The sequence below is a fragment of the Boleophthalmus pectinirostris genome, unplaced genomic scaffold (assembly GCF_026225935.1).
Source record: "Boleophthalmus pectinirostris isolate CB_2022bp ecotype Guang Dong unplaced genomic scaffold, ASM2622593v1 HiC_scaffold_10, whole genome shotgun sequence".
Lineage (NCBI taxonomy): Eukaryota > Metazoa > Chordata > Actinopteri > Gobiiformes > Gobiidae > Boleophthalmus > Boleophthalmus pectinirostris.
This window is the reverse complement of record NW_026570971.1, coordinates 24862709-24888800: the sequence shown is the minus strand read 5'-3', so window position 1 is coordinate 24888800 and position 26092 is coordinate 24862709. Positions and strand designations below refer to the sequence as shown.

Below are 26092 nucleotides of genomic sequence, written 5' to 3'. Positions count from 1 at the left end.
TGTTTAAGAGATTCTTGTCCCGGCATTGTTTTGGACGGTTGCCAGTCAGGGGCTAGGGTGCATTCCTTCTGTCTTGTAAATGTAGATTACACAGAAGATGTTGTCTTTATCAAGCAGGTGCAGTGGTCCATGCAAAAATAAAGCCTTAAATTATCACATGCATAACAAGAATAATATTCATTTTACATTAAAGATCTAATACTACTATGTTAAATTGACTCTTGTGAGCTTTAAGTGATGTTATAATGTTGTTACTACAATCAAACCATACCTGGAGTTGTGTTTTGCTTGATTCACATGTATGAGTAAGCCTTTATTTTATTCTGTCTACATCTCCAAAGCTCAAAATGTTCTGTTCCACCTTGTGATGTCATGAAGTGGTAGCATTCAAATTAACCACTACCTTTTTCCTTGAGTTCAGTAGAGATTGGGAATGCCAGGACTGAAATTATCCAAATGATACTAGTGAACGTGTATGGAGTTTAAAAACACATTTTAGCACTTCCTGTTTTATCACATGACATCATAAGGTGTTGTGGTAAAACAGGAAGGTGTCATAAGGTGGTAAAGTGTCATGTGGTTTTCAGATCTGCAGGATTTATGTGTTAAACATGTGTGAATGAAACAAAACACAACTCCAGGTATGCTTTTGATGAGGAAATAACATTACAAAATATCAGAAAATAGCATAGTATGGGAACTTCAAAGGTACATTATGTAACTTTACCAGAAAGGGTATGCCACCTGCTTGTCTCCATGTTATTGCTTTGCCTAAAATGTTCCATAGTATCTTTTATTTATTCAATTACAGATCAAAAATTCCCGCCACTCTGCAGATGTAACTTGTACCTTGGCCTGTGGTGTCACCTGCAAAGCAACCTCTCTGAAGACAACCAGGTGGCAGGCCCTCCACCAGAAAAGTTATATAGTGCACCTTTAAATTAGATGTGTGAATAAAAAGTAGCAGGAAGAAATACAAACTTATAATAGGCTAATTCATGGGTTCGTCATAGCAATTAAGCAATTCAAATCAAAATATTATACTTTTTGAATGGGGAAAAGTCCTCTTTTGTTCCTCTCTAAAGGCCTTCTAATCAGAAAATAATTATTTGTTTGAATCCCATGCACTGTGCAACTTGAAAGGTGTAAGTGTCTGCCATTTGCTTGTCTCCATGGAGATGTTATTGTTTTACTTAGAAAGGTCCACAGTGTAGCATTACACGTAGGCTAACTGTGAGCAGGAATGCCTCTTCACAGATCTGATCTTCACAGATCTGACCTGCTTGTCTCTATATGGACAGAAAAGTTTTATGCTATACTTTGGAACATTTCAGGTAGAGCAACAGAAGATGAATATGTGGTCCCTCTACCAGAAAAGTTGCATAATACATCTTTAAAATATCCAATCTTCTATACTGACATCAACACATTAATCTCGCGGACTTGGGCCCCTAAGCGGAGAGGGCCCCAGAGGTTCAAAGCAGCTCTTGTGTAATAGCTGAGTAAACGTTTCTGGGTAACAGTTCCTTTTGCCTTTATTAACCCGGGTCCGTTTAGTCTGAGGTGCGCGCGGCTCCAAACACAAGGCCCCAGCTGTTGTCCTATTGGCTGCAGCTGTCCCGGAGACGGCTCTTTCACTTCAACCGGATCAGATCATCTCGTGTTTGTTTAGTCTGGGATTTGAACTCTCCGTTTAATTAAATGACGCAGCCACTCTTTGTTTTGTAGCCTATTTTTAACTTTGTCCAAATTTCTGCTTAAACTTTAAAGAAATAATGGTGCCCTCGTGTGGAGAGTAAATGCAGCACAAGAAAAATCCAAACTATACTGGCTGCGGTTACATGAGCAGCCACAATTTGATTATGAAGAGATTTTTGATGTTATTATAAGATTATTAAAATGACATGTAGACACCAAAATCTAAATAATTTCTGATCATGGTCCCTCTCATCACTTAATAAGTAAGTGATGACTGTAATTTGACAAAGAATTGCAAGAATTTGACAAGAATTAATAAACCAAAATGACATTATTACAAAGAAATGGACACATGAATATATTAATGAAAAATGATGGGCCGATGAGGGGAGCAACTGTCTCCAATGAGCGATATATTGAGTGATATATTTAGCTAAAATACAGAAAAACATGTTTGAAAATGAGTATAATGCACTGACAAAAGTCCCTTAGGTTTTATACTGACTCACAAGTGAGTCATTAATGGACTGTGTTATGTGCTCTTTTTACAATTTTATTTATCCATCCTAGACTTTGTCCCAGTTTGTTTTTTTTGTTTTGTTTTTTTTAATCTGGTCACCAGATCAGTAATCTAAACTGGGGCTACAGACAATTGGTAGACTCTTTGTCCTCTGACCCACAGGTTGGCAGTACGATTCTCACAGATGAATATTGTCGTTGTGCAAGACACTTAAACCCCGCTCGCCCCCAGTGTTTGTGTACACTGATGTATGAGTGTGTGTGTGTGAATGGGTGAGTGGTTCATTCATATAAAGAGCTTTCAGTGGCTTGAAGTAAATTCAAGCCATAGTTGCCCTGAGGCTGATGTGGGTGATGTGTCTTACCCAATCCCCTCAACTCATTCTTCACTACTAATATGATGATAGATTTACTTGTTGTAGTAGCTGTAGGTCTACTCAAAAAGTGCAAAGTTAAAAACAAATGCTAGTTTTTATCTATGTAAAACATATTTTCTTTTTCTTTTATGCAATAGCTAAACATGTGGCGGTAGTGTTTTGGGATCGTCATATAAAATTGTAAATCTGACGTTGAAGGCGTGTGTTGGCGTGTGTAGGCGTGTACAATGACTCAATATGAATGTGTCTGAAATCCACTATAAAAACTGTGAAAAGAAGAGAACTCAGTCACAGAACAACAGCATGGAGAAGTCTAATGTACTACGCGAAGGATTTTTGGTCAAACGGGTAAGCTAATTTATGATATTCATTCCCTTTCTTTTCTAATTTCTAACATTATTTGATATTTTAAATGCTAATATTTTGTATGTATATCTAGGGCCATCTTGTTCCCAACTGGAAGGCGCGCTGGTTCATTTTGATGCCTGATAAACTGCTGTATTATAAATATGAAGGAGGAAGAAGGGACTCCAATCAAAGAGGGAAAATACTGTTAAAAGGATGTCAGATCACATGCCCTTTTCTGGAATATGAAAATCGACCGGTGAGTTGAATTTATTTGTTTTATTGAGACAAATTTGAGTCTTTCCAAATCTATAGTCTAGAAGTACAGTATATCTATTTTCTAATCTTATAGTCAGGCAAATCCACATTGTCTTGAAACTTGCTTTACACATTTGAAACTATCTCATATAAGTGTGCATGGTGTAAATGGACAGTTCTTATTCTTTTTTTTTTCGCAATAATTTAAAAATGTTTTGATTTATAGAGTTCATGTGGTTGTTCTAGCAAAACATTACAACTATTAAACGTCCTTTATTACACAAAATTAACTTTTAAGAGCTTTAAGCCATATTGTTACATGTCATCAAAAACATCTGGAGTTTTTTTGTTTAATTCACACATGTTTGAGTAGTAATCATTCAGACAAGTAATCCTTATAAATCTGTCTACAGCTCCAAAGCTCAAAATGCTCTGTTCCACCTTGTGATGTCATGAAGTGGTAGTTTTCAAGTTAACAGCTCCTTTTACCTTTTGTTCAATAGAGATTGCCAATTCCAAAGTTGAAATCATCCAAATGATTCTAACAAAGATGTATGGAGTCTAAACACGGTGGAGCTATTTCCAATATTGACATCACACGCTAGAACAGAATGTTTTCTGTTTGAGAGAAGGGCTCAGCCTAAATATGCAGGATTTGTGTGTTAAACGTGTGAATGAAACAAAACACAACTCCAGGTATATTTGTAATGAGGAAACAACATTAAAAGATAAATCACAAATAATGTAATATGGGCCCTTTAAGAACTTGTATGAACTGTATCATAAAAGCTTGTTGAGGTTATATTTTTTATGTTGTGGGGTTTACTGTCATATACAACTACAGATAAAAATACAAGTTTTCATAGCTGCAAACCACACTTTTATTTTAACAGTGCACCCGGGTGTGGCGCTTCTTTCACCGCTCATTCTATAAACGTGATGCAACCATTTTTCGCCTCAGGTCACTGTTTTGTCAAGACTTGATTTTTATCTCCAAAGCACAACATGTTTTTCCATGATGTTGTTAAAACCTGTCTGTAGGCTAATAAAGGCATGTCAGTGTCAATATGGCATGGAGAGGATTGTGAGGAAAGGTTACATTTTATAAGTAAAGCAGACCATGTTTTTTTCTATAGATATTCACTGTAACCTTTCTGGTGGGGTCACATACTTGTCTCCATGGAGATGTTGCTTTTTTTCTGGAATGTTCCACCAAATGGCATTAAACTTATTTATCATGCAGGCATTTTAATTCCAGGCAAAGCAACAACATCTCCATCATGTGGAAGATCCTTCATCAGAAAAATTACCTACTGCCCCTTTAAAACACTCTAATTCTTCAATTGTGATAGCTATAATTAAATATAAATTCAATTGCTAAACTGTTATGTTTATGTGTGTCATCTCCAGTTGGTTTTGAAAATTGTGGCAAAGACCGGAGTGGAGCATTTTCTGGAGGCGTGTTCGCGTGAGGAGAGAGATGTTTGGGCGGCGGACATTTTGTCTGCTGTGGAGAGGCTGAACTCAAAGGACACTGGGAATGTGTCCACTGTTCCTGATTCAGAAGAGACTGAGCTGCACCATTTTGATCTGAGGTAAAACAGAGATTTTATATTAAAGGTCCTATATTAAACAAAATTTACTCTTGTGAGCTTTTAGCCATGTTTGAAAAGCCCATCTACATCTCCAATAGCTCAAAAAACTCTGCTCCACCTTGTGATGTCATGTAGTGGTAGTTTTCAAGTTAACAGTTACCTTTGACCTTACATTCAGTCTTCTTTAGTTCAGTAGTAATTGGTGATTCCAGGGCTGAAATCATCAAATGGTTATAGTAAAGGAGTATGGAATTTAAAAACACAGTGGGGCACATTTTACATCACCTCATGATATCACAAGAGTGTTTTTTTCCCATTTTGAGAGAAGAACTCAGCCTAAATATGCATGGTTTGTGAGTTAAACATGTGTGAATGAAACAAGCTTCAGGTATGTTTTTGATCAGGAAACAACATTATAACAGAGATCATAAAATAGCGTAATATGGGCCTTTTAAAGTTTTTTTGAGATATTTAATGCATACAGTGGAACATTCTAATCAAAGCAATAACTTCATTAAGACAAGTTGCATACACTCCCACTGGAAAAGTTACACAGTACACCTTTAAGTAGACTTTGTGATACTAATATTTGTGTTATTCCTGTAGTAAAGTGCTGGACTCCATGTACGATGTCCACAGTGGGATAAATATGAACTGTCACATGGAGCAGGGAAACACTTACAAGAACTGCTTCTCTGGTAAGTTTAAGCTCATTCTTTTAAATTGTCAATCGCTACGGCAACTATCTTAATTTTGCCATCACTCTAAACTCTGAATGTGTAGGCTCTGCAGTGGTGGACTGGCTGGTGTTCATGCAGTTCTCCCTGTCACGGGTGGAGGCGGTGACTCTGGCTTCTGCTCTACTGGAGGAGGGCTTCCTACGCACAGTGGGTCTGAGGAGCACTGAGGCTCTCAGAACAGCCGGACCGAGTCAACAGCTCATCGATGACTCTACCGCCCTCTACAGCTTTGTGAGTATAATACTAACTTTTAAGCTTTTCTGGTCTATGTTTTACTGCTGTTTCCTTGTCATGTTTTTTTTCTAATTCACACATACTGAACACACAAATCCCACATATTTAGGCTGTGTTCTTCTCTCAATAGAAAACACTCTGCCACCTTGTGATGTCACGTGGTACTATAGGAAGTGTGCCATTGTGTTTTTAACCTCAATAATACACCTTCATAATGAACTAAAGGATTACTCAAGCATGTGCCAAAAAACAAAACAACTCCAGGTATGTTTTTGAGGAGAGGAGAATATTCTTCAAAGCAAATTCAAGAGTTTTAATTCAACTTGTATACTGTTAATTTTAACACTTTTACCATGTCATATGAGGTCCACAATAAAATGAGTTAAAACTACACTTTCCAAAGTGTAGAAGGCTCAACACTGGTAAAGTGATGTAACCACACTCCTCATAGTTGAATTTGATATTAATTAAGATTAGATTTTTTTACACTAGTGTATAGTGAAAAACTAACAACTCTATATTGCTATGTTTTAACACTTTATGAAGTAGAAATAGTGTAGAGTGTTATTCATGTTACACTATTCAATAGTAACTCTTTCTTCATTAAATACCCCCCCCCCCATTTGATAACTTTTTAACTCAGTAAAGCATGCACAAAGCTAAGCGTCAAATTGCAGTTAATACTAGCACAATGTTACGCTCAGATATTTGTACACTAGCTGTACAGTCCTGGTAAATTCAAGTTATTTTACAACTAACATTTTACAGTATTATAAGTAGAAAGATGCTACTAAGCTACTAAAGTTTGAACTTATATGTGTCAGACTGTCAGTGATATATGATTTATAAGATTATAATGTAAGATTATAATGTACTGTTCTTTCAGAGTGACAGCCTGAAGAAGCGTGGCAGTGTGAAGGCTCAGCCCTCCCTGTCTGCAGTGGAGCTCAGCGGGAAAGTGGTGAAGAGAGGATATCTGCTCAAACAGGTACATGCAGTCAATGAACTAAAAAGACTAATGCTACTACTACTACTTCTACTGCTGCTACTGCTACTACTATTACTACTACCACTAATAGTACACCTGCTAAACTACTACTACTACTCCTGCTACAACTACTACTGTCCCAGTATCACCCCAGATCTCCAATGCATATGAGTTATATTTTACAAATGTTAAATGTTACTCAATAATCAATTAAAAAGGTAAATTGGAAAGCAAAGTTCTTATTTTACTTAGTTCATATTATTTGTATACATGAATCTCAAATCCTCATAATCGAATTACCTTATAATCAAATGTTTGTACTTTTTTGTAATATCAGGGCCACAGAAGGAAAAACTGGAAAGTTCGACTGTTCGTGCTACGTTCAGAGCCAGCCTTCCTCCATTACTATGACCCCACCAGGGTAAGCCTCATAAGTACATTACTAATACTTTTACACTGTGCTTCTCAGTTGCCTTCGTGTTATTTCATATGAAAGGTCTCGGAGTATTTCATCTGGAAGGTGTAAAAAGCCTGTAGCATCTGAAATGTCCAAACCTCCTGCATGGTCTCCATGGATATGGGACAGACAAACAGCTCATTTCACAAAATCCAACAGTCCTTTACTTGGATATGCTACACTTAAAATCCCATGATATGATGTTAAAAACTAAGCTCAAAAAACAAAAAGTTTCAAAAACTGCTCAGTATGTGAGACAGGTAGCCACAAAACGGCCAGCCTGTCTGTTGCCATGGGAATTATATATATAGTGTATATTTTGACTGTCACAGGCACCATGACTAATTCTGTGGTGTTGAATGTGCTCATAATAATTGCTGGTAAGTGTTGTGTTTGTGAGTCTGATCCACTTCCTGTCGTTAGGATGACATCAACCCGGTCGGAGGATTCTCACTCAGAAGCTGTTTGGTGTCTGCACTGGAAGACAATGGAGTGCCATCAGGTTAGAAAATGTCTGATATAATAATTATAAATACGTGGAAATATATAGATATATGGATATATGGTTAGATGGATAGATGATAGATGTTTTGCCAAGTTGCTTTACAATTCGATGTAAATACAATACAAAATAAATGTTAAATAAAACCTTTAAAATAATCAGTTACTACCTTATAACAAATTCACATTACCTTTGTATTTTCTGCGCTCCTGTCCACCTATTAAATGAAACCTGCTAGAAATTATAATCCCCATAGCATATTCACTGTTTTTTTAGCTGATAAATCTTTAAAACTACATTACATTGTTGTTATATTGTTTTTTCATTCTTTCTATTTTAGGTGTAAAAGGCAACATTCAAGGAAACCTGTTTAAAATCATTACTCAGTCGGACACTCATTACTTCATCCAGGCCCCATCACATCAGGAGAAGATGGACTGGATCGACGCCATCAGAGAACACACATAAACAAAACAAAACAACAAAACAATAATATACTGTAACATTATTTATAACACTGCCATTAAACCTTTACTTTAACTGAGGACCAGGCCATGAAGAAAGCTCATTCAAAAGAAATAGTATTTTGTTGAAATATTTTAACTGCTATGGCAGCGGTCCTTATTTTTCAACATCCTGAAACCCATGGATGCACAGGGTTCAGCAAGTTTACCCAATGTAGCACTGCTTTATAGATTATTTATAGATTCTTAGATGATCTTGAGCACTTTTTGATGATGTCTATGTAATATAATAAGTGTAGCATCTCTTCTGTTTGTTTAAATAAATGTTTTTTTTTTCAAATATAATTGCATCATCTTGTTGACATGTATAAGATATAGTATTAGTGTTAGTAGCTGCTACAGTAATTGTATTTAGGTAACCTAGTTATATCGCAGATATATAACAGTATCAGCAGTAGCTTGTCCACCAACCCAAAAATCAGTGGTTCAAATCCCACTCAGACCAGTGCTGTTGTGTCCTTGGGCAAGACACTGGTATGTACTCAGTCTATTCTAGGGCAGCAGTGGCTACAATATTGTCTCTATCGCCACCAATTTTAGTCAAAGTCACTGACAATGGCAATCCATGGTGGAACATAACGAAGTAAAAGTAGTAAAGTATTGTAATTAAGTACATATTTTAGATATTCATATATTTATAAATGGATACTTTTTACTTTTACTTCACTACATTTGAGAGGCTGAGGGTTTATTTTTTTTAATCAAGTTCATAATTTGAGCAAACAAAAATATACATAGAAAAACAGCTATCAGTTAAAGGTTGTATAGAGGATTTTCCAAGGAACGAGAAATCCAGCGACTGTTTGTCCTTTTTCAAATGTTGCGCATGCGTGAAACCACCCCCCCTCCCCTACAGCTCCCTACGTAGAAACGCCTTCTCCCGCCTCCTCTTTACGCCAGAAACAGGTTTGTTTACAGCCGGTGAGCTGCACATGACTTGTAAACAACTAACTACAGTGTTGGTTAGGCAAGGCGGAGAAGTGAGGAGCGGGGTGAGCGGGTGTGCGGACATTTCGTTCGCGGACGAGAAGTGAGGAGCAGGGAGAAGAGGGGAGCAGGGAGAGGAGAGAGGAGAGGGGAGCGGTGCGCGGAGATTCCGTGCCCGGAGAAGTGAGGAGCAGGGGGAAGAGCGGAACGGGCAGCGGGAACAGGAGCAGGAAAGGGGAGCAGAGAAGAGTGCGCGGAGATTCAGTGCGAATGAACTAGCTACAACACGCAGCAGCAAGCGGACTCTTTCTTTGCCTTGAAAATTACGTTTTCAGACATAGGATATCGCTTTCGTGTCCTGAAAAACGTTTGACTAGCTCTTGGAAATAAAGTACGTTTTCATAATAAGCAGAAGTTACCTGTCCAGGAGTAATTTGGCGACCAGTGCGTCAGTCTTTAGACCCTGCGTCTGCTTCAGTTGCGCCATCGCTGGAATGAATCTTCAAGAATCACCTTAGTTTGGCTTCGCTGCTTTTCCCCTTGTCTTCTTCTTTCAGCGACCTCAAAAACGGACTTTCTTTTGCGGCTAACTGCTCCTGGATTCTTGTCTGCCATTGCAACAAACTTTGTGCTAACTGCGAGGAAGATATAGGTCAAAAAAAGCCGCTAAGAACTGTTGCGTTGGTGGAGTAAACAGCGTCTGTGCGTCTTGCGTCTGTGGACTGCGTGACAGGCGTACGTAAACCACGTACCGGCTGGCGCGCAGGCAAGTCAGTTACGCTAGAAACGTAGGGAGATTGATTGACAGCCTGTCAGCTAACAGATAACGAGGCAATGTCGTTATCTATTGGCAAATGTTTAGCTGGCCCCACCACGTCCAGAGTTGATGAATTTTTATTCTCTTTTTTTTGGTCATCATAATTACAAGGCTACTGCACCTCTATAATGCTATCATTGACAACTTGAAACAAAAAAAACAAAACAAAAAATCCTCCATACAACCTTTAATTTGTCTGCACAGAATGGGAATGGGACCAGAAGGAAAGCAGGTTAAAGAACAGGTACATTACTTCCATTAAATTTTCATTGAGGAGGAATTTGTGTTTTATTGTATTTTTTTTCAATATATTTAATTGATTTAGGGTGGTATTTAACTGTTCTATATGTAATTGCAGCTAGCAAATAAAAGGTACCTGCAGTGTCCAGCAGCAATGACAGTGATGCATCTTAGAAAGTTTCTCCGCAGTAAAATGGACATCCCAAACTCCTATCAGGTCAGAGACAATATGCTTACTTTCAAGTCCTTTCTCTGTATCGAAAAATATCAATGTGTTTATATTTTTCAGTTTAATTGTCGGCAATTATTATAATGGCACATTTTTAACAGGTGGATGTTATGTATGAAGATGAACCTCTGAAAGATTACTACACATTAATGGACATAGCCTATATATACACATGGAGAAGGGTAAGAATCACTATTTTATGATATCCAAAATATTGTGCTATGTAATCAAATATTGCTTTATTTAATAATTAAACCTTTTTAAGTGCTATGGTATTCCAACCAATGGTGTTATTATTTGTGCTGTTCCTGATGTATTGAATAATTGAATAAATTCTAAATGTGTTCAAATAGGTATCAGTGTCATAATGCAGTCAAAGCTCTCAGTGAGAAATAACTTTTTAAAATTTCCACTAGTTCCTAAGTCTTTTATTTTTATTTTTATTGTCATTGTCAATGAAGCTAGACCAAATTGTTAAGCAGTTTTTAAAAGTTTTAACTCGCCTCCACAGAATGGTCCGCTTCCCCTCAAGTATCGGGTCAGACCCAGCTGTAAGAAGATGAAGGTGAGTCACTCGGAGCAGGACGGGCAGAACAGCACCGGCAGATCGGGGCCAGACAGTGACTCTGCCAGCGACAAAGCGCGTAGTCCCACCGGGGCTCCGTCCACGTCCTCTTCTCTGCCGAGTCCCGCTACAGCGACGCAGTCTCCGCGTCCCCTGCAGACCACGCACGGCAATAACAACGTGAACGGGACGTCAATAACTGCACCACCCGCCCCCAGCCGCTCTTTTACACAGTTTCCCAGCGGGAACAGCGGCGCCAACAAACCGAGGAAGGTTGCACTGAACGGATCGTCTTCTGGATGGCTCCCCGAAGAGTCGTCGCCTGATCCAGTTTATAATTTTATGCCAACCTATATAGCGGTGTAGACAACGATGTTCTTTTTTCCCCCCTCAATTTGTTGTTAATATATTATCACATCTTAAGTTTATACTGGAGGGATCGGATACATTTCAAAATAAACTATTTAAGGACGTTTTTTACTGTTGGAAATTCAAAATCAAAGACTGTAAAAACTGAAAAAAAACATGGGAAAAAAGGATGAGCAAAGCTGTTATTTTACAGTGACTGAAGTTCTATTTGTTTTGTTCAAATTAAACGTATGTCATTGCAAATTCATCCATGTGCTTAACAAGCTTAAGATGATACGTGCATGCTTTTGTTATCTCTTGGTTTTTAAAGCTTTTATAGCCTACTCTTTTAATATGCATTTACGTAATCTTTAGAAATCTTAAACGTAGAGGAAAGCCATTAAGGAATTTGTATTATGAGAGAACTTGTACAGGGAGGTTTGCGTCAAGACGGTTAAAAATGAGGCTTTTATGCGAGAAAAGTTTGCCTTCACATCAGCAGTGCTTTGTAAAATTTGATTTTTATCCATGTTGTTTTAGCTGATTTTCAAAAACCAGCTGTTAAAAAAAAAAACAAAAAACAAAACACACACACAAAACAAAACAAAAACAACAACTATTATTTAATCATGTTATTCTTTTCTTCTGTTCTCAAAGACTGGGGCTGCTCAGTTTCATATTCATTATGATGTTTTAATGTCTCTCGTGTTTATTCGCTCGATTGTATGGACAACCTGTTGTATTGTTACTGTTGCACAGTATAAAAACATCTAAATAAACATTTTACACGTATTCTTTCCTGAATATGGAAAAAATATTAAAACCAATGACTTGCATGCAAAAGTCAAACGCGGAGAGCCAACGCCATGATGGCGTCCTAACATTTAACGTTAGATTTCTTTTCTCCCGCTAAAGAATTTAATTGAAGAAAAAAAAAAAAAAAAAAAGAGTTCAACTAATATGACGTTAAATCTTTTTAAAATTGTGTAACTTTGCATTACCTGAGAAAGACGGGCGTTGGGCAAAAGGCAGCTTTAGCAAGGCAAGGCTTTTCATAGCATTACTGATTTAGTCAACTGCAAAATAATAACACACTCAACAAGCTAGCCCCATAATATAGCAACAAAAACTGTTTTAACGATACAATAAAATTTTACATGTTGGTCAGTCCAAATGTTTGTTAGTTGTACTTGACTATCTACGTGGAAAGCAAATAGCTAGACAGCATGTTTATGTTGGCTAACATTGGAAACCCAAGCGATACTCAAACTGACCAAATTATGCAATTTAGCCTAAACCGGCAATTGACCAAAGTATACCAGCTTTCCCCAGACTTTAGACTGATTTTGAAGAATAAATAAAAATAAATTAAAATCAGACAAACCTTTGTAGCAAGGTAAAGTTTCCACAAATTTGAAATGGCAAAAAAAAAAAAAAAAAAAAAAAAAAATCAACGAAGTAAGATGCGCGCGAAACGGGAAATTAGCTGACATTTGTTTAACAGCTATAATGTTAATAACGTGGTTATGTGTCGGCTTTTGGTCTAAGCGTCTCTCGACCAGTGGCAATGTAATGGCAAACACACACACACGTTAAATACAACACAAATCTTAGCATGATACTTGTAATGTTAATCAACAGTTACATGAACAGAGCAAGAATGAAAGGCAAAATAGATGGCCATAGCACCTGATATCGGCGTCAGCATCACATGATGACCGCTGATCTGCCCTCAGACTCTCATCCTCACAAAACACAATCTTTGGGGAGACTGCCGTTGCCAGGAGATTACCATGGCAACAAGTAACAACAACACAAGGCTTTAGCCTTTAACTTCTTAGGTTCTTTTTAAAGACAATGTATATAAGAAGACATAATGAACATCATTGGCTTAACAACACAAGCCGACTCAAACCGACGCAAACCGAGCTGCACGGCTTCATCTGGATCTGTCAACCGCTTCAGACTGCGTGGGGAAATTAGTCCAAAATAAGTAATAAACAATGAGTCAACGACAAATAATTCAAGGTAAGAAACACTGCGTTTGATTGGCACCCCAAAGTTAACTATTGGTCCAGTAGGCTAACTAACAAAAAGGCTAGCAACTGGCATAAATGTTGGGTATAATTTACTTCACGTTAGCTGTTTCAGTAATATATTCATAGATTAGATAATTAATACACAAAATTGCAGGAATGTAGTAGTGTAATGCATTACAGTGAAAACTGTAGGCTAATAAAATTAGTTACTGTCAAATACGTGGATACTTGTGACAGCAGCAACAATGCCTGGGAAGAGAGCGTAACATTCCTCTGCAAATATAGCGTTAAGCTTAAACAAGGAGCTCACAGAATGCGCTAAAAAGGAGGAAAACCCCTAGACATTATTTATGCTGTCGTGGTGCTGCCTCCAAGTCATACGCAGATTATCGCAACATAGTGCAGATGTTACCTATTGTGTAGTTAGCCAGTCCTGTTTTTGAGGTTATACCATTTGAACAGCTCATTTGTTGTTTACCTCTTTCAGTGTCTTTAATAGGTTATGACAGCATTTATGTAATGCATAAAATACTTAGATAATAATATGTAATGTAAACTACTTTCATGAGGTAGTACCTAGTTTTACTGGCAGTACATCATATTATACATTTTTGACCAATTAATTTATTCATTGCTTTCTTGTGTTGTAGTTTTCGAACAGTACCAGAGATCCCGAATGCAATTTGTTCAGACTGTGGCTGATCTTGCAAACCGGCCACAAAACATAGAAATTCTGCAAAATATGGGTAAGGAACATTCAAACAAAGCTTAAATATAAACATAGGTATTATTTAAATAATTTATTTTAGGATCTTATTTCCCAACAGGTGTGATGTCCTTGCTACGCCCACTTATGCTGGATGTAGTACCTAGTATCCAGCAGACTGCAGCCTTGGCTCTCGGCCGCCTGGCAGACCACAATAATGACCTGGCTGAAGCTGTGGTGAAAGCAGACATCCTCCCCCAACTTGTCAACTCTCTTGATTCACAGAATGTTAGTATGCACTTTTTTTTGCATGTCATGGGTATAAGACCAACCAATCAATGATTAAAAAAAAAAAAAGAGAGAAATCTAGGGCCCTGGTGCATTTAGACTACATTGCTTTTAAATTAGAAAACTCAACGGTGTCTTGGTTTTCTACAGCGGTTTTACAAAAAGGCAGCAGCGTTTGTGCTGCGGGCTGTAGCCAAACACTCTCCTGAGCTGGCTGAGGCTGTGGTGTTGTCTGGAGGAGCCAAAGCTCTGGTGCTCTGCCTCGAGGACTTTGACCCCGGGGTGAAGGAGGCAGCTGCCTGGGCTCTGGGCTGCATCGCACGGCACAATGCATGTAAGACATTGTGATGAACAACTAATGAAGTGTATGTAGTATGATTTAAGTAACACGTGTATCCTGTGCAGCTCTATCTCAAGCCGTCGTGGATGCAGGTGCAGCTCCTCTGCTGGTCTTGTCTCTCCAGGAGCCTGAAATAGCCCTGAAACGTATCGCTGCCTCTACACTGAGTGACATCTGCAAACACACACCACAACTGGCCCATACAGTGGTGGACACTGGGGCTATTGCACATTTGGCACAAATGATTCTAAATCCAGACGCCAAACTCAAGGTAGAGGTCAGGGCAAACACATTGTTGATGTATTTTATATACACTGATTTTATTTACTACCAGCTCAGTTTACCATTGAATTTGCCTTAAAGGTGGACACATTTAACATGTGCTGTATTGGATTTGACATAATTTTCAACCATAAAAAATACAACTACAATGTGAAAAATGTTTAAAAATCTTTCCACCTGAGTTTATTCTGTTTATGAATCCAGAGACAGGTGTTCTCAGCGTTGAGTCAGATCAGTAAGCACTCCCACAGTCTGGCTGAGATGGTGATCGAGGCGGAGATTTTCCCTGCAGCAATTGCCTGCCTTAAAGACCCAGACGAGTATGTGAGGAAAAACGTCACTACGCTTATGAGAGAGGTAGTCAAGCATACACCAGAGGTACAGCACATGACACACACTATATTACTGGATGCATACATAGACCTGAAAAGGTAATGTGCAGTGTTTATGTAACTTTCCAGCTGGCTCAGTTAATAGTGAACTATGGAAGTCTGGCAACTGTTATAGACTACTTGGGCGAATGCAGTGGACAGATGCGTCTGCCTGGGATCATGATGCTGGGATACATAGCAGCACACAATGAGAATCTAGCTATGGCTGTCATTCTTTCTAAGGTGCGTGTGTGTAAAATCTCCTAATCACCATAAGACTAGCGGCATCTAAAAGTGGAGGCATTCTTCGGGGTTTGGTATGTAGGTCATATAAACGGATTGAAACTTAAGTGCGTACCTGCCCTCTCCTCTAGGGGGTGCCTCAGCTTGCCTTATGCCTATCGGAGGAGCCTGAGCATCACATCAAAGCTGCAACAGTGTGGTCCATAAACCAGATTGGACAGCACACTCCAGAGCATGCCAAAGCAGTAGCTATGTGCAGCCTGCTCCCAAAACTATTGAAGCTCTACATGGACCCCAACAGCTCTGAGGACCTGCAGACCAAGGTAAGGCTGAGTGGTTATGATGTTACAAGATAAAAATGACAAATTACTGATATTTGATTCACTTATGTGCATCAGAGTAAGAAAGCACTGAAGAGCATCCTCCAAAAATGCACCTATCTTCCTGGTCTAGAGCCCCTACTCTATGATGCCCCCTCCAATATTCTCAAACATGTGGTTGGCCAATTCAGCAAGGTACAGTATAGAATAAACTCACCCTTTTCTGAATTTAGTTATATTTTCTGAATTATGAAGCCTGTTTTATGCCATACATTTTTCATTAGCCTCCTTGCAAATTATTAAATGGTAAATAAAATAAAATGTCAAATTTTTTCACTAGAACTATAGCCATTTTATCTTTCTAATCCCAAATCAGATTAAAATGACAACATCAGTTAAAATGAATAACCATAACATGAGAATAACCATCATAAAGTATATTATAGTATAAAATCTATACAAGTAAATAGTGTACAAATAAATTTAAAAATAATATATATTTTTTCAGTTTTCTTACCCTTCTCTTCTCCTGTGGTCTCTCAGATCCTGCCTCATGACAGTAAAGCGCGGCGGCTCTTTGTCACCAGTGGAGGACTGAAGAAAGTGCAGGAGATTGATGCAGAGCCCGGGTCAGTTCTACAGGACCACATCAACGCCATTAACAGCTGCTTCCCAGAAGAGATAGTCAGGTGTGTGCACATGTTACTGTTTTAAAATGACATTACTTCAAAATATAAAATAATATATGGAATTTAGTTGTGTTTTTATATGAAGGCTTGTTTTTTCTGTTTGCAGATACTACTCTCCTGGATACTCAGAGGCATTACTGGAGCGTCTAGAAAACTATCAACCAGCCTGATTGACACTAGTAAATTTGAACAAAAATAGAAACTTTGATTTCTTTGTATTTAACTATTCATTTAATCAGTTATTTTTTTTATACATATATCTTTCTTATGTTATATAATAGAAATAATAATAATATATTAACTCCATACACATACAGGAGGTAGATGCCATTAGATTATTTTTATATTTTAATTAATACTTTTATGAATGAATACCACCTAGATTTTTACACTAACACAATTTTATAGGAATTCTTTGAATCATAAAATCACATTTTGTAGGTATAATATTTTTTAAAAGAAATAAAATGCAATAGTAATCAATGCATGTTTTTTTTTTCTCTTTCAAAAAAAACAAGATACACAAACGTATAGGGTATTATTTTTTACTATCTTTGTAAACACCTTTTTCATTTTAACTGTGTTTGCTTTCCATAAAATATCTTTTTTTTTTACTATACACATTAAAAAGTAATTCTAAAAGGTTTCAGAGTTCAAAAGTGTGTAGGACAATGCTATAGTCTGTTTTTAACAGCTATTGACCCCTTACAGCCCCAGTGTGGCAGTGCCATTTAATTGCTTTCTACTGAGTAAAATTCAACCCAAATCTTTATCAAAATCAGTACATTTGACGCTTCATTACATCTAAGAATATGCACGAAATACTTTTAGTTTTCACTCTTTAAGTACATTTTTAAAGAGGCATTTTAATGTTTTTAGTTAATTGGATTTTTCCATGTGATACTTTTGCTTGAGTAATCTTTTGCCCCTGTATCTGTACTTTTACTTATATAACAAAAGTGATTACTTTTCTCATCACTGATGGCAATAAAACTGTTCCTGATTCTCAGTAGAGGGATTAATAATGCCTAAAAGACTTAAATTTATTATTTTTATAGAAAGTATAACAAAGACCTTTACTATAATAACAGCATTAGTACTTTTTGCTTATTCGTCAAATGGCTAAAACACCAGTAAATTTTTGTTCGGGTTCAGACCTGTGGAGCCTAAAGGAAGGTATTTTTTCTAACGTCAAATTTTTACTGTGTTTTTTTTTTTTTTTTTTAATGTTGTAAGCGGCGCTCCCAGTGCTGACTCAAGCCTGTCTCAACCACTTAAGTTGAAAAAACATGTCAACAGTCCAAGATATGATACAATGAGTTCGGTAATAATTTAAAGAAACCACAAATATAACAACTAAGTCATTTATTGCAACATGAAACATTACCGTACAAAGTGCTTAGAAGGAAAATCAAGTAATTGTCTAGAGCTTAAAATTGTACAAAACTTATTATGATACCAAACAAAAGTGTATTTATTTTATGATTGAAAATATTAGTTTTAAGGGAACTCAAAGTCACTGTGTGTAAATGGCATGCACTATTATAGGCTACATTACATGATTACACCTGTTACAGTACTGCACTGGGCTCTCACACTGTTCAGACACATTCATTTTAATTCTGAGGATTCAGTGTTTTAGACTAAACAATTAAAGGTGCACTGTGTAAATTTTTGGTTGGGGGTCCATCTGTTTGTTTTTATGGATGTGTCATCGGTCTGCCTGAAATGTTCCACAGTATAACATTAAACAGCTCTACCTAACATTTATTTAATTACAGGTGTTTCTTTTCCAGACAAAGCAATAACATGACTCCATGAAGAAAAGCATCTGATGACACCTCCACCAGAAAAGTTATACAATGCACCTTCAAGCTTCTACACTTTGTTTGCTGAATTAAGAAAGACTTTTAATGAAGTAGCAATTGATGAAAATTAAAATATTTATTGTGGTACCACCATTTATAAATTAAGATTTCTGTTAATAATAATTTTATTTCCAACAGTGGAAGTTGGCTATGCCTGCTGTGACTGTATAAAGAAGTGTATACAATCTAAATAGACATTCTTTGCATTGCTTTGTCTAGAATGTTCCACAATATCACATTAAACTTGTCTATCTTCATGGAGACAAGCAGGGGTGCAAAAGTTGTAGGTTTAAAAAACACCTTTAATTGAATAAATGCAAGACAGACAAGTTCATTGTCATAGTGTGCAACATTATAGGCAAAGCAATAACATATTTTTCATGGAGAAAAAGAAGGCACCAGAAAAGTTACATAGTGCACCTTTAACTAATTAACTGTTCGCTAACTCAAATGTCCTTCTGGGATCTGAAAATATGTTACGACACCTTTCATTATATATTTAAATCAATCCATCTTTGTACTTCTCTCTCTGTCTAATTAACCATCCTAAATAAGAAATTCAATAACTGTTTCTATTGATACTTTGCAGCTGATGTCATCAACGTTCACTGTGGGTGTGTAAAGTGAGCTTTGTTTGAACACAATCTGACCAGAAAGAGCTGACTTAGATGGAACTACAACAAGTGAGCTGATTTCTGCTGTTAAACAAGTCTCTTAAACATTAAATTACAGTCACAAGCTTGCTAGCATTTTCAATTAGTCACCTTTTTTAACCAGATCAAAGATCACAAATTCCTTAAAATGTGTTGTTTAAATAAATTTTCTATCTTCTGTTTTTGTCTTTAAATAGTGTCACTATGATAGCTGATGAACATTCCACCATAGAAATACATACAAATACACCCCCAGCATGATGTCACTGCAAAGTATCAATAATTGCAAAGTCATAAATTTGGATCAGATTAGTGGTTGAACACAAACCATCATTGCCAGTTGTACATTCAACCAATAATTCCCAGCTCCTCTGCAGTGAACCTAGTGAAGGCACTTGGTTTCAACATTATTTTGAGTCAGGTGTAATTCTGTTTGGAACAAGTAAACCCATGCAGTTTTCTCGTGGGTTGATTTGTTCGTAGCACTTTTCTAAATAAACACACAGCTAATCGTCCCCTTGGTTAGGCCACCTTTGTGAGCTGCAGGTCTCCACATACTCGTAAAGAGGTGAGAGAGGCCAAAGGGGTGAAGCGATGGGAGAAACCGCACAGAGGCTGTCCGTCCACCAGGATACGGAACTGCTGGTGCTCGCATACAATCTCCATCTGAAAGATAATATGGGTTTAGTGGGTTTAGTTTAATGGTCCTATATTACACAAAATTTACTCATGTGAGCTTTAAGCCAAGTTAGATTGTTGTTACCTCATCAAAAACAAACCTGAGTTGTGTTTTGTTTTGCTACCTTTTACTTTTTGTTCAGTAGGTATTGGCAATTTCAGGGCTGAAATGATCCAAATCATTCATAACATAGTGGAGCACATCCTGTATTACCACATGACATCACAAGGTGAAACAGAGTGTTTTCTATTTGAGAGAAGAACTCAGCTAAAACAAGCAGAACGCCGCCATCATAGGTCAGGTATTTTTTCAAGGAATTTTAGAACAATAACGATACTTGGAATTGGAAGAGTGTGTCTAACAAACTGGTCAAAGTAAGTCACCTCTGAAGTAGTCACTGTTGATGCTGTGACTAATTGGCCAAGATTACTCAACCTTTACCTTCTGACTGAGCGTAGTAATAAGAGATAGTTGAATGATTGACATGGCACAACAATTTGCCCTCGACTTCTCAGACTTGACTGTAGACTGTATAAAGAAGCTGACTGAGGGAGTGTGGCATTACCTATAGCATTTGGCTCCAGTAAAATTAAGATTGATGCTAGTAGTTACAGGGGCAAATTCGGAACCAATTCCATATTAAGAATAGAAATTTATTTACAGACAAAATAGAGAAGTAAGAACACCAGAATTACAGCGTGAATTAATACATACATTTTAATACCAAAATGATAAGGCTCACTGCAGCAGTTACAGATAGAGGGTTGACAAATTTTCAATGCAAAGTCAATCGGAACCAGAGTCGTTGGAGCTGAAAACGCCCCCATGATCACTTCCTTCCTGCGATTTAGCCATGTCGATTTATATATACAGTCTATGAATCGCCTGTCAGAGATGAAGTACCTTGAAAGGTTCTCCAGAGGCGAAGGGGAAGAAGGACAAAGTGTTTTCGGCTGGACCCCACTTCCCATTGAGTCGAGCATTTCTCTGGATCGCCTTCTCCTTAAAACTGATCTTCAGCTGCAGCCCCACGTCTCCTTCGGCCCCCTCAGCCCCCTCCTCCTCCCGGGGCTGACTGGACACCAGCACCTCCATACTGCACATAAGAGGACAGGAAATACATTTTACTGAAGAGTGACATCTTCTGGACAGCAACATTATTACGTTGGAAGGCTTCTAGATATTAAACTGCTCATGAAAACATTGGCCCTTGATGGGTCTGTCACATTAATACATTTTAAGTACGTTCTAATTGCTGAAGTAATTATAGACAATAGATGATAATACTGAAACTGAATGTATGCCACTGACACAACAACATTATTTTAACAAATAATAAAAGAAGATTTAAACTACAAAAGCTGCAATAAATAAATAGAAGGTTAAACACTTTAGTACTTCGTTTGCATCTATAATGACACATAGAAGTTATTCATTCAACCTTCTATGGCTCAAATCTCATCATATTGCCAAAGTATAACCAAAAATTCCCCAGTAATACAAACGATAAATATTGGCCCTAAAAAAATATTGTTCCAGCTTTCAAATATTGAATGATGGTAAGTCTATGAAGTAATTATCATGACAGGCCTAGCATTGCCAAGGGATGTCATTAAAACTACTGGGCAGTTGTAACTTTCAGTAGAATATATTGAGTCTAGATTAGGCAATATTGGAATTTACTATTTACATAAAATAACTAGGGGTGTCAAATTATCGCGTTAATTGCGATTAATTAATTACAGTCATATTTAGCGCGTTATGTTTTTTAATCGCGTTAATCTCATTTTTAATCTCTAACTTTAGTGTTTCTGTATGTGAGTTTCTTTATTATAAAACCTGTTTTTATGTTTTGTTGGGACAACAGCATACACACAGACACACACAAAAAACACATTTATACATTTTTTTATTTCGGTAATTCCACTCATTGTCGGAAACCCACACAAAACGCGCGCAGTAAGAGCGATGTAAACGTCACGTTGGCGGCGTCAGTCGCACAATGGACGAGGTCGAAGAGCCAGTAGAACAGAGTCAGCAGTGCACAGGTAAAAACACATTCGTGTCTTGGAAATTATTCTCCCGACGTGAAATATAAAAGAAAATAACAAATATACGCCTACAACTTAAATGTCACTGGTGAAAACAACCTGCATAGGCTCATGATGTCTGCACTACTGTCCTATAGTGACCTGCCACATGAGGGGACACGCACACAAACACACGCAAACACACAAACACACACCTTCATCATCGTCATTAACCTGAGAACGCGCGGACCACGTTTCCTTCCGTAGACACTGCGTGGACACCGACGTGCTGCCGTGAGCCGCGTGTGGACCGCTTTTCTCGCCGCTAATCGCCGCTGTTCCGCGCTTCCTCAAGTGCGCTCTAATCCAGAACCCAAGACTAAAACCAGGACTAATCCAGTCTAGGACTAAACCTGGTCTAAACCAGAACTAAAACCAGAACTAAAACCAGGACTAAAACCAGGTCTAAACCAGGACTAAACCAGGTCTAAACCAGGACTAAACCAGGACTAAACCAGAACTAACACCAGGACTAAAACCAGGACTAACCCTTTCCAGGACTAAACTAGGACTAAAGTAGGACTAAAGCAGGTCTAAACCAGGTCTAAACCAGGACTAAAACAAGGACTAAAACCAGTGATTTCATATATAAAGCATTTCTCTATCAATAATATTTTTAACATTGGTTAAGGAAAGACTGGACTTTTTATTGTCTTTAAGTAGACAAAAGTTATTATGTTCAGATTTCCTCGTCTTTGCTACTTTACAGCAAACAGTTTCTTATTCATGGAGACTTGGGCTCAACAGCCAAATTGGAGAGAGATTTGTTGAACAATAAATGACTTTATAAAGTCACTTTTTTTTAATCTATATCAGTCTTTTGATCTGCCACAATAATGTAATAATTAATTTAAATGAAAATACCTCAAACTGAAGGCTTTTCTCAGCAATTTTTTGGTGAGATTAAAATTAGATTAATTAGATTAATTAATTACAGATCATAATTAATTAATCTCTCAATTTTTTTAATCGCATGACAGCACTAAAAATAACACAACTCATTATATAACATACTGGCTGATAACTCTATGTCACTGTTTTCATCTTTGCACTGTTTTTCCTTACCCACCTCTTGTATAGCTGAGATGCATTTTGTATTATTATTTTTATTATATTGTATTTTGTATGCTATTTTGCTACTTCTTTTGACTTTATTAACATTTATATTTTTGCTCTTTGTTATTGTAATATATTGTATGTGTGAGTTACTGTGTCAAATTTTTCCAGATAAGGCAGCATTTGACGTTTGGCAAACTGCACAACGTCAACACACATGGGACCACAGACATCAAATAATTAATAGATATGGCATATTTAAACAAAATGTTTAAAACAGACGTGATCTTAAATTATATATTTGTGAGAACAATGGGATATTTATGGAAAGGGAAAAAAAATCTAAATGAAAGAACATTACCTTTGAGGTTTTTTGTTGACGATTCCCATCACAACCAGTTTCATTGAAGGCCGCAGTCCCCCCTTTATCTCCCCGGTGTAGCCCTCCTGCAAAACAATAGAAACGTGAGCGCTTTGTAAGGTGACCGGTTTCATGTACCGCTAGCTAATGTACTACAGTTTATTATCATGGCTTATAATAGACAACTCATCCGTATGCAGTCTGAAATATGCAGTTTAAGTTAAGTCACCGCTGGGAACAATAGCTGTATTGATCCGGGATGCTAAGTAGCTTAATCAATGACTCAGCTGCAGTGGTGTGGCGTCTCCGTGCAAGAAGCTAGCTAACTAACAAAAAGATCGGATTAAAATTGTTGTAATTTGCTAAGATTATGAATGAAAATCGGATGCATACATTGTCGTTGCTGTCCTTTTCCTCCATCAGTGTGCAGGGCGTGATGCGGAGCTGTGCAGAGACGTACAGAGGGAGACGGGAGTTTTGGCGACGACTGCTTCCTCCTCGTGCACCCCGCCTGCACCGGGTTGCCATGGAAACAGGCTCCACTGCTGCTGCTGGCTCGAGGGATGATGGAGGAGGAGAATTTGGCAACATTGAATAAAACCTACAGTGTTTGGCAGAGTGTCGGTTTTGAAAATGTATATGCAGTCTAGGTTAGGCTAAGAGTGATATTATAAATGAACTGTGTGCATTCTAAAATAACCAATAATGATTTTAAAATAGTGATTAGTAAAAATAATAAATATACTAATTATATCATATAATAAATACCATAGTATAAAAACACATTATAAAGGTATTTGTAAACTAAAAATAATAAAAATCATAAGTATAGGAAGAAATGAGCCATGACCTTAATCATTAAACATTAAATCAAGTTAAAAATACTAAAAAAGTGACCCAAACTATATTAATAGCATGTTGTTTTATATATATATTTTTTTACTTTTTAGCCTGCATGTTGTAACCTATACAAATGGCCAATTTTCGATTAAATCAATTGAGAACAACAGAAACAATAAGGTTAATTAAATTAGTTTTATTTACTGCTTGTGGTTTTTAGCCATAGACGTTTTCAGCGTATTATTAGGCTGGAAAATGCGACCCCGATCTGGCAACCTTGGCTGAACGGCGAATGTGCAGCGCTCCGTAAATGAAGACTGGGACGAGGCGAAGCGTTTAGCCTGAAATAGCCACAAATCTGGTAAGATTTAACAAGATTAACACCGAGTTAAATCTGCTCGTAATAGATATAAACCCGGTTTTGTATCGATACGTGGACGTTACGGCTCTGTTTGCCATGTGTGTTCATGCATTTTACTACAGCCCGACGCTACACTTGTTCCAGGGAGTGTCCCGCTATGCCAGCTATATGACATCAAATAATGAGGACCATTTCAAATTTTGTTTTGTGTAGCAAAAATAAGCTTGATTATAACAGCCAAATTCGTAATAAACGTGTTATGTGTAGGGCATGTATGGTGCACTCATTATAATAGACCCCTGTGCAAGCTAATGTGAAATTAGCCAATTAACCTATGGTAAGTTATGACCTAAACTAGACATGGCTCATAATGTAAACATAACGGTCAAAACAAATACAAAATGAATGATAATGGGGTTAGATTGAAAAGATTCTTCCATCCTCAGTCACATATTTCTCAGTTATTGTATTTCCATAGTAATTAATGGATGAAAGACTCGATGAATAGAATCAATGATTTGTCTATGGATGACCTGTTTCTCCTCTCTGCATGGCGCAGATAACAAAAACACACAAAAACAAGTTGAAATGGCCATTAGATTTAAAAGTGCAACTTTTTCCCAATAAAGACAATATAACGATCATAAAGCAATAGAAGAACAGCAATGTAACCTGGCTGTTCGATAGAAGGGAGAACTGTGAAATAGTTTTGTTTATCAAATACAGTGTTTCCTATTAATACAGGAGACTATGGTAGCCTCCCGTTGTCTAAAATAAACTGGACTATATATTGGCATATCACAGTTTGAATTTGTTGCTCATTGTATTATTGTGGATTTATAAAAGAGACTATAGTGATTATAACTGATGGGTTAAAGAGTAAATATAGACAGTTATGTTCCACAAATGGAAAGAGATAAAATTATTTAAATAAAAAAAAAAGTGTCGCCAGTGTCTTAGCAAAAGCTATGGAAAACACGGAAATATAAGGTAGATCTGCTTTTATCCATTAGTAACTGATTCCACTGTCCTTAATACAGTTTGTGTCTGTGCCTTATTTGGCAGTGTGATGTGAAATTTGTCAATTTGTACAAATGCCTATACAGATATGCAAAATATTGTCTCTCAGGCCATCACAGTAAAAATGATGAATAAATTGTGGCAGCTTGCTGAGTAGTTGGAAATTTCTCTGAGATTCTGTCAAATCATATAAACATTCAAATTCCTGTTAGAGTTTCATCAATATTCACTGACAGTGCAGTTTGTCATTTTGCTTCAGTCATCAATTCACCAACTGACTACTTACAGTTGCCCTAAAAAGTTTAAGGACTTACCGGACCTGTTTTTTGTGCATGTTTAAAGCACACCTCTTATGCAAAATTGACTTTTCAGTGCTTTTAACCATGTTATAATTGTTTCCCCTTCTCTTTTATCCTCTCAAAGTTGTATTTGGAGTGATTTGTGCATTTTTGTGCAATATTTAATTTGTACATTATAACTTTATTGCAGACACAAGCACAGTATGTGTTCTTTAAACCACGTT

The 26092-nt window shown here is 37.2% G+C and overlaps 4 protein-coding genes across 4 annotated transcripts; 3 read left to right on the top strand and 1 right to left on the bottom strand.

Moving 5' to 3' along the window:
- The first annotated feature begins 2872 nt into the window (after positions 1-2872).
- Positions 2873-8522, top strand: plek2 (pleckstrin 2). The gene is made up of 9 exons (XM_020921652.2): positions 2873-2942; positions 3034-3198; positions 4608-4792; positions 5399-5490; positions 5576-5763; positions 6653-6754; positions 7092-7175; positions 7635-7713; positions 8054-8522. The coding sequence occupies exons 1-9, from the start codon at positions 2898-2900 to the stop codon at positions 8179-8181; spliced, it is 1068 nt and encodes a 355-aa protein (XP_020777311.1). The 5' UTR covers positions 2873-2897; the 3' UTR covers positions 8182-8522.
- A 371-nt stretch (positions 8523-8893) lies between these two features.
- LOC129410120 (polycomb complex protein BMI-1-A-like) lies at positions 8894-12886 on the top strand. The gene is made up of 4 exons (XM_055157515.1): positions 8894-10225; positions 10340-10438; positions 10552-10632; positions 10962-12886. The coding sequence occupies exons 1-4, from the start codon at positions 10187-10189 to the stop codon at positions 11379-11381; spliced, it is 639 nt and encodes a 212-aa protein (XP_055013490.1). The 5' UTR covers positions 8894-10186; the 3' UTR covers positions 11382-12886.
- Positions 12887-13261: 375 nt separating this feature from the next.
- LOC129410114 (sperm-associated antigen 6-like) lies at positions 13262-18564 on the top strand. The gene is made up of 12 exons (XM_055157499.1): positions 13262-13391; positions 14053-14148; positions 14230-14396; positions 14547-14730; positions 14802-15007; positions 15223-15396; positions 15480-15632; positions 15764-15955; positions 16031-16147; positions 16496-16641; positions 16748-16820; positions 18438-18564. The coding sequence occupies exons 1-11, from the start codon at positions 13367-13369 to the stop codon at positions 16809-16811; spliced, it is 1524 nt and encodes a 507-aa protein (XP_055013474.1). The 5' UTR covers positions 13262-13366; the 3' UTR covers positions 16812-16820; positions 18438-18564.
- si:ch211-10a23.2 (Galectin-related protein A-like) lies at positions 18152-23806 on the bottom strand. Its single transcript, XM_020921658.2, has 4 exons — positions 23742-23806; positions 23349-23434; positions 20745-20937; positions 18152-19828 (listed from the first exon to the last, which is right to left on the bottom strand). Exons 1-4 carry the CDS (start codon positions 23766-23768, stop codon positions 19685-19687), a joined length of 450 nt encoding a protein of 149 aa, XP_020777317.1. The 5' UTR covers positions 23769-23806; the 3' UTR covers positions 18152-19684.
- Positions 23807-26092: the final 2286 nt, after the last annotated feature.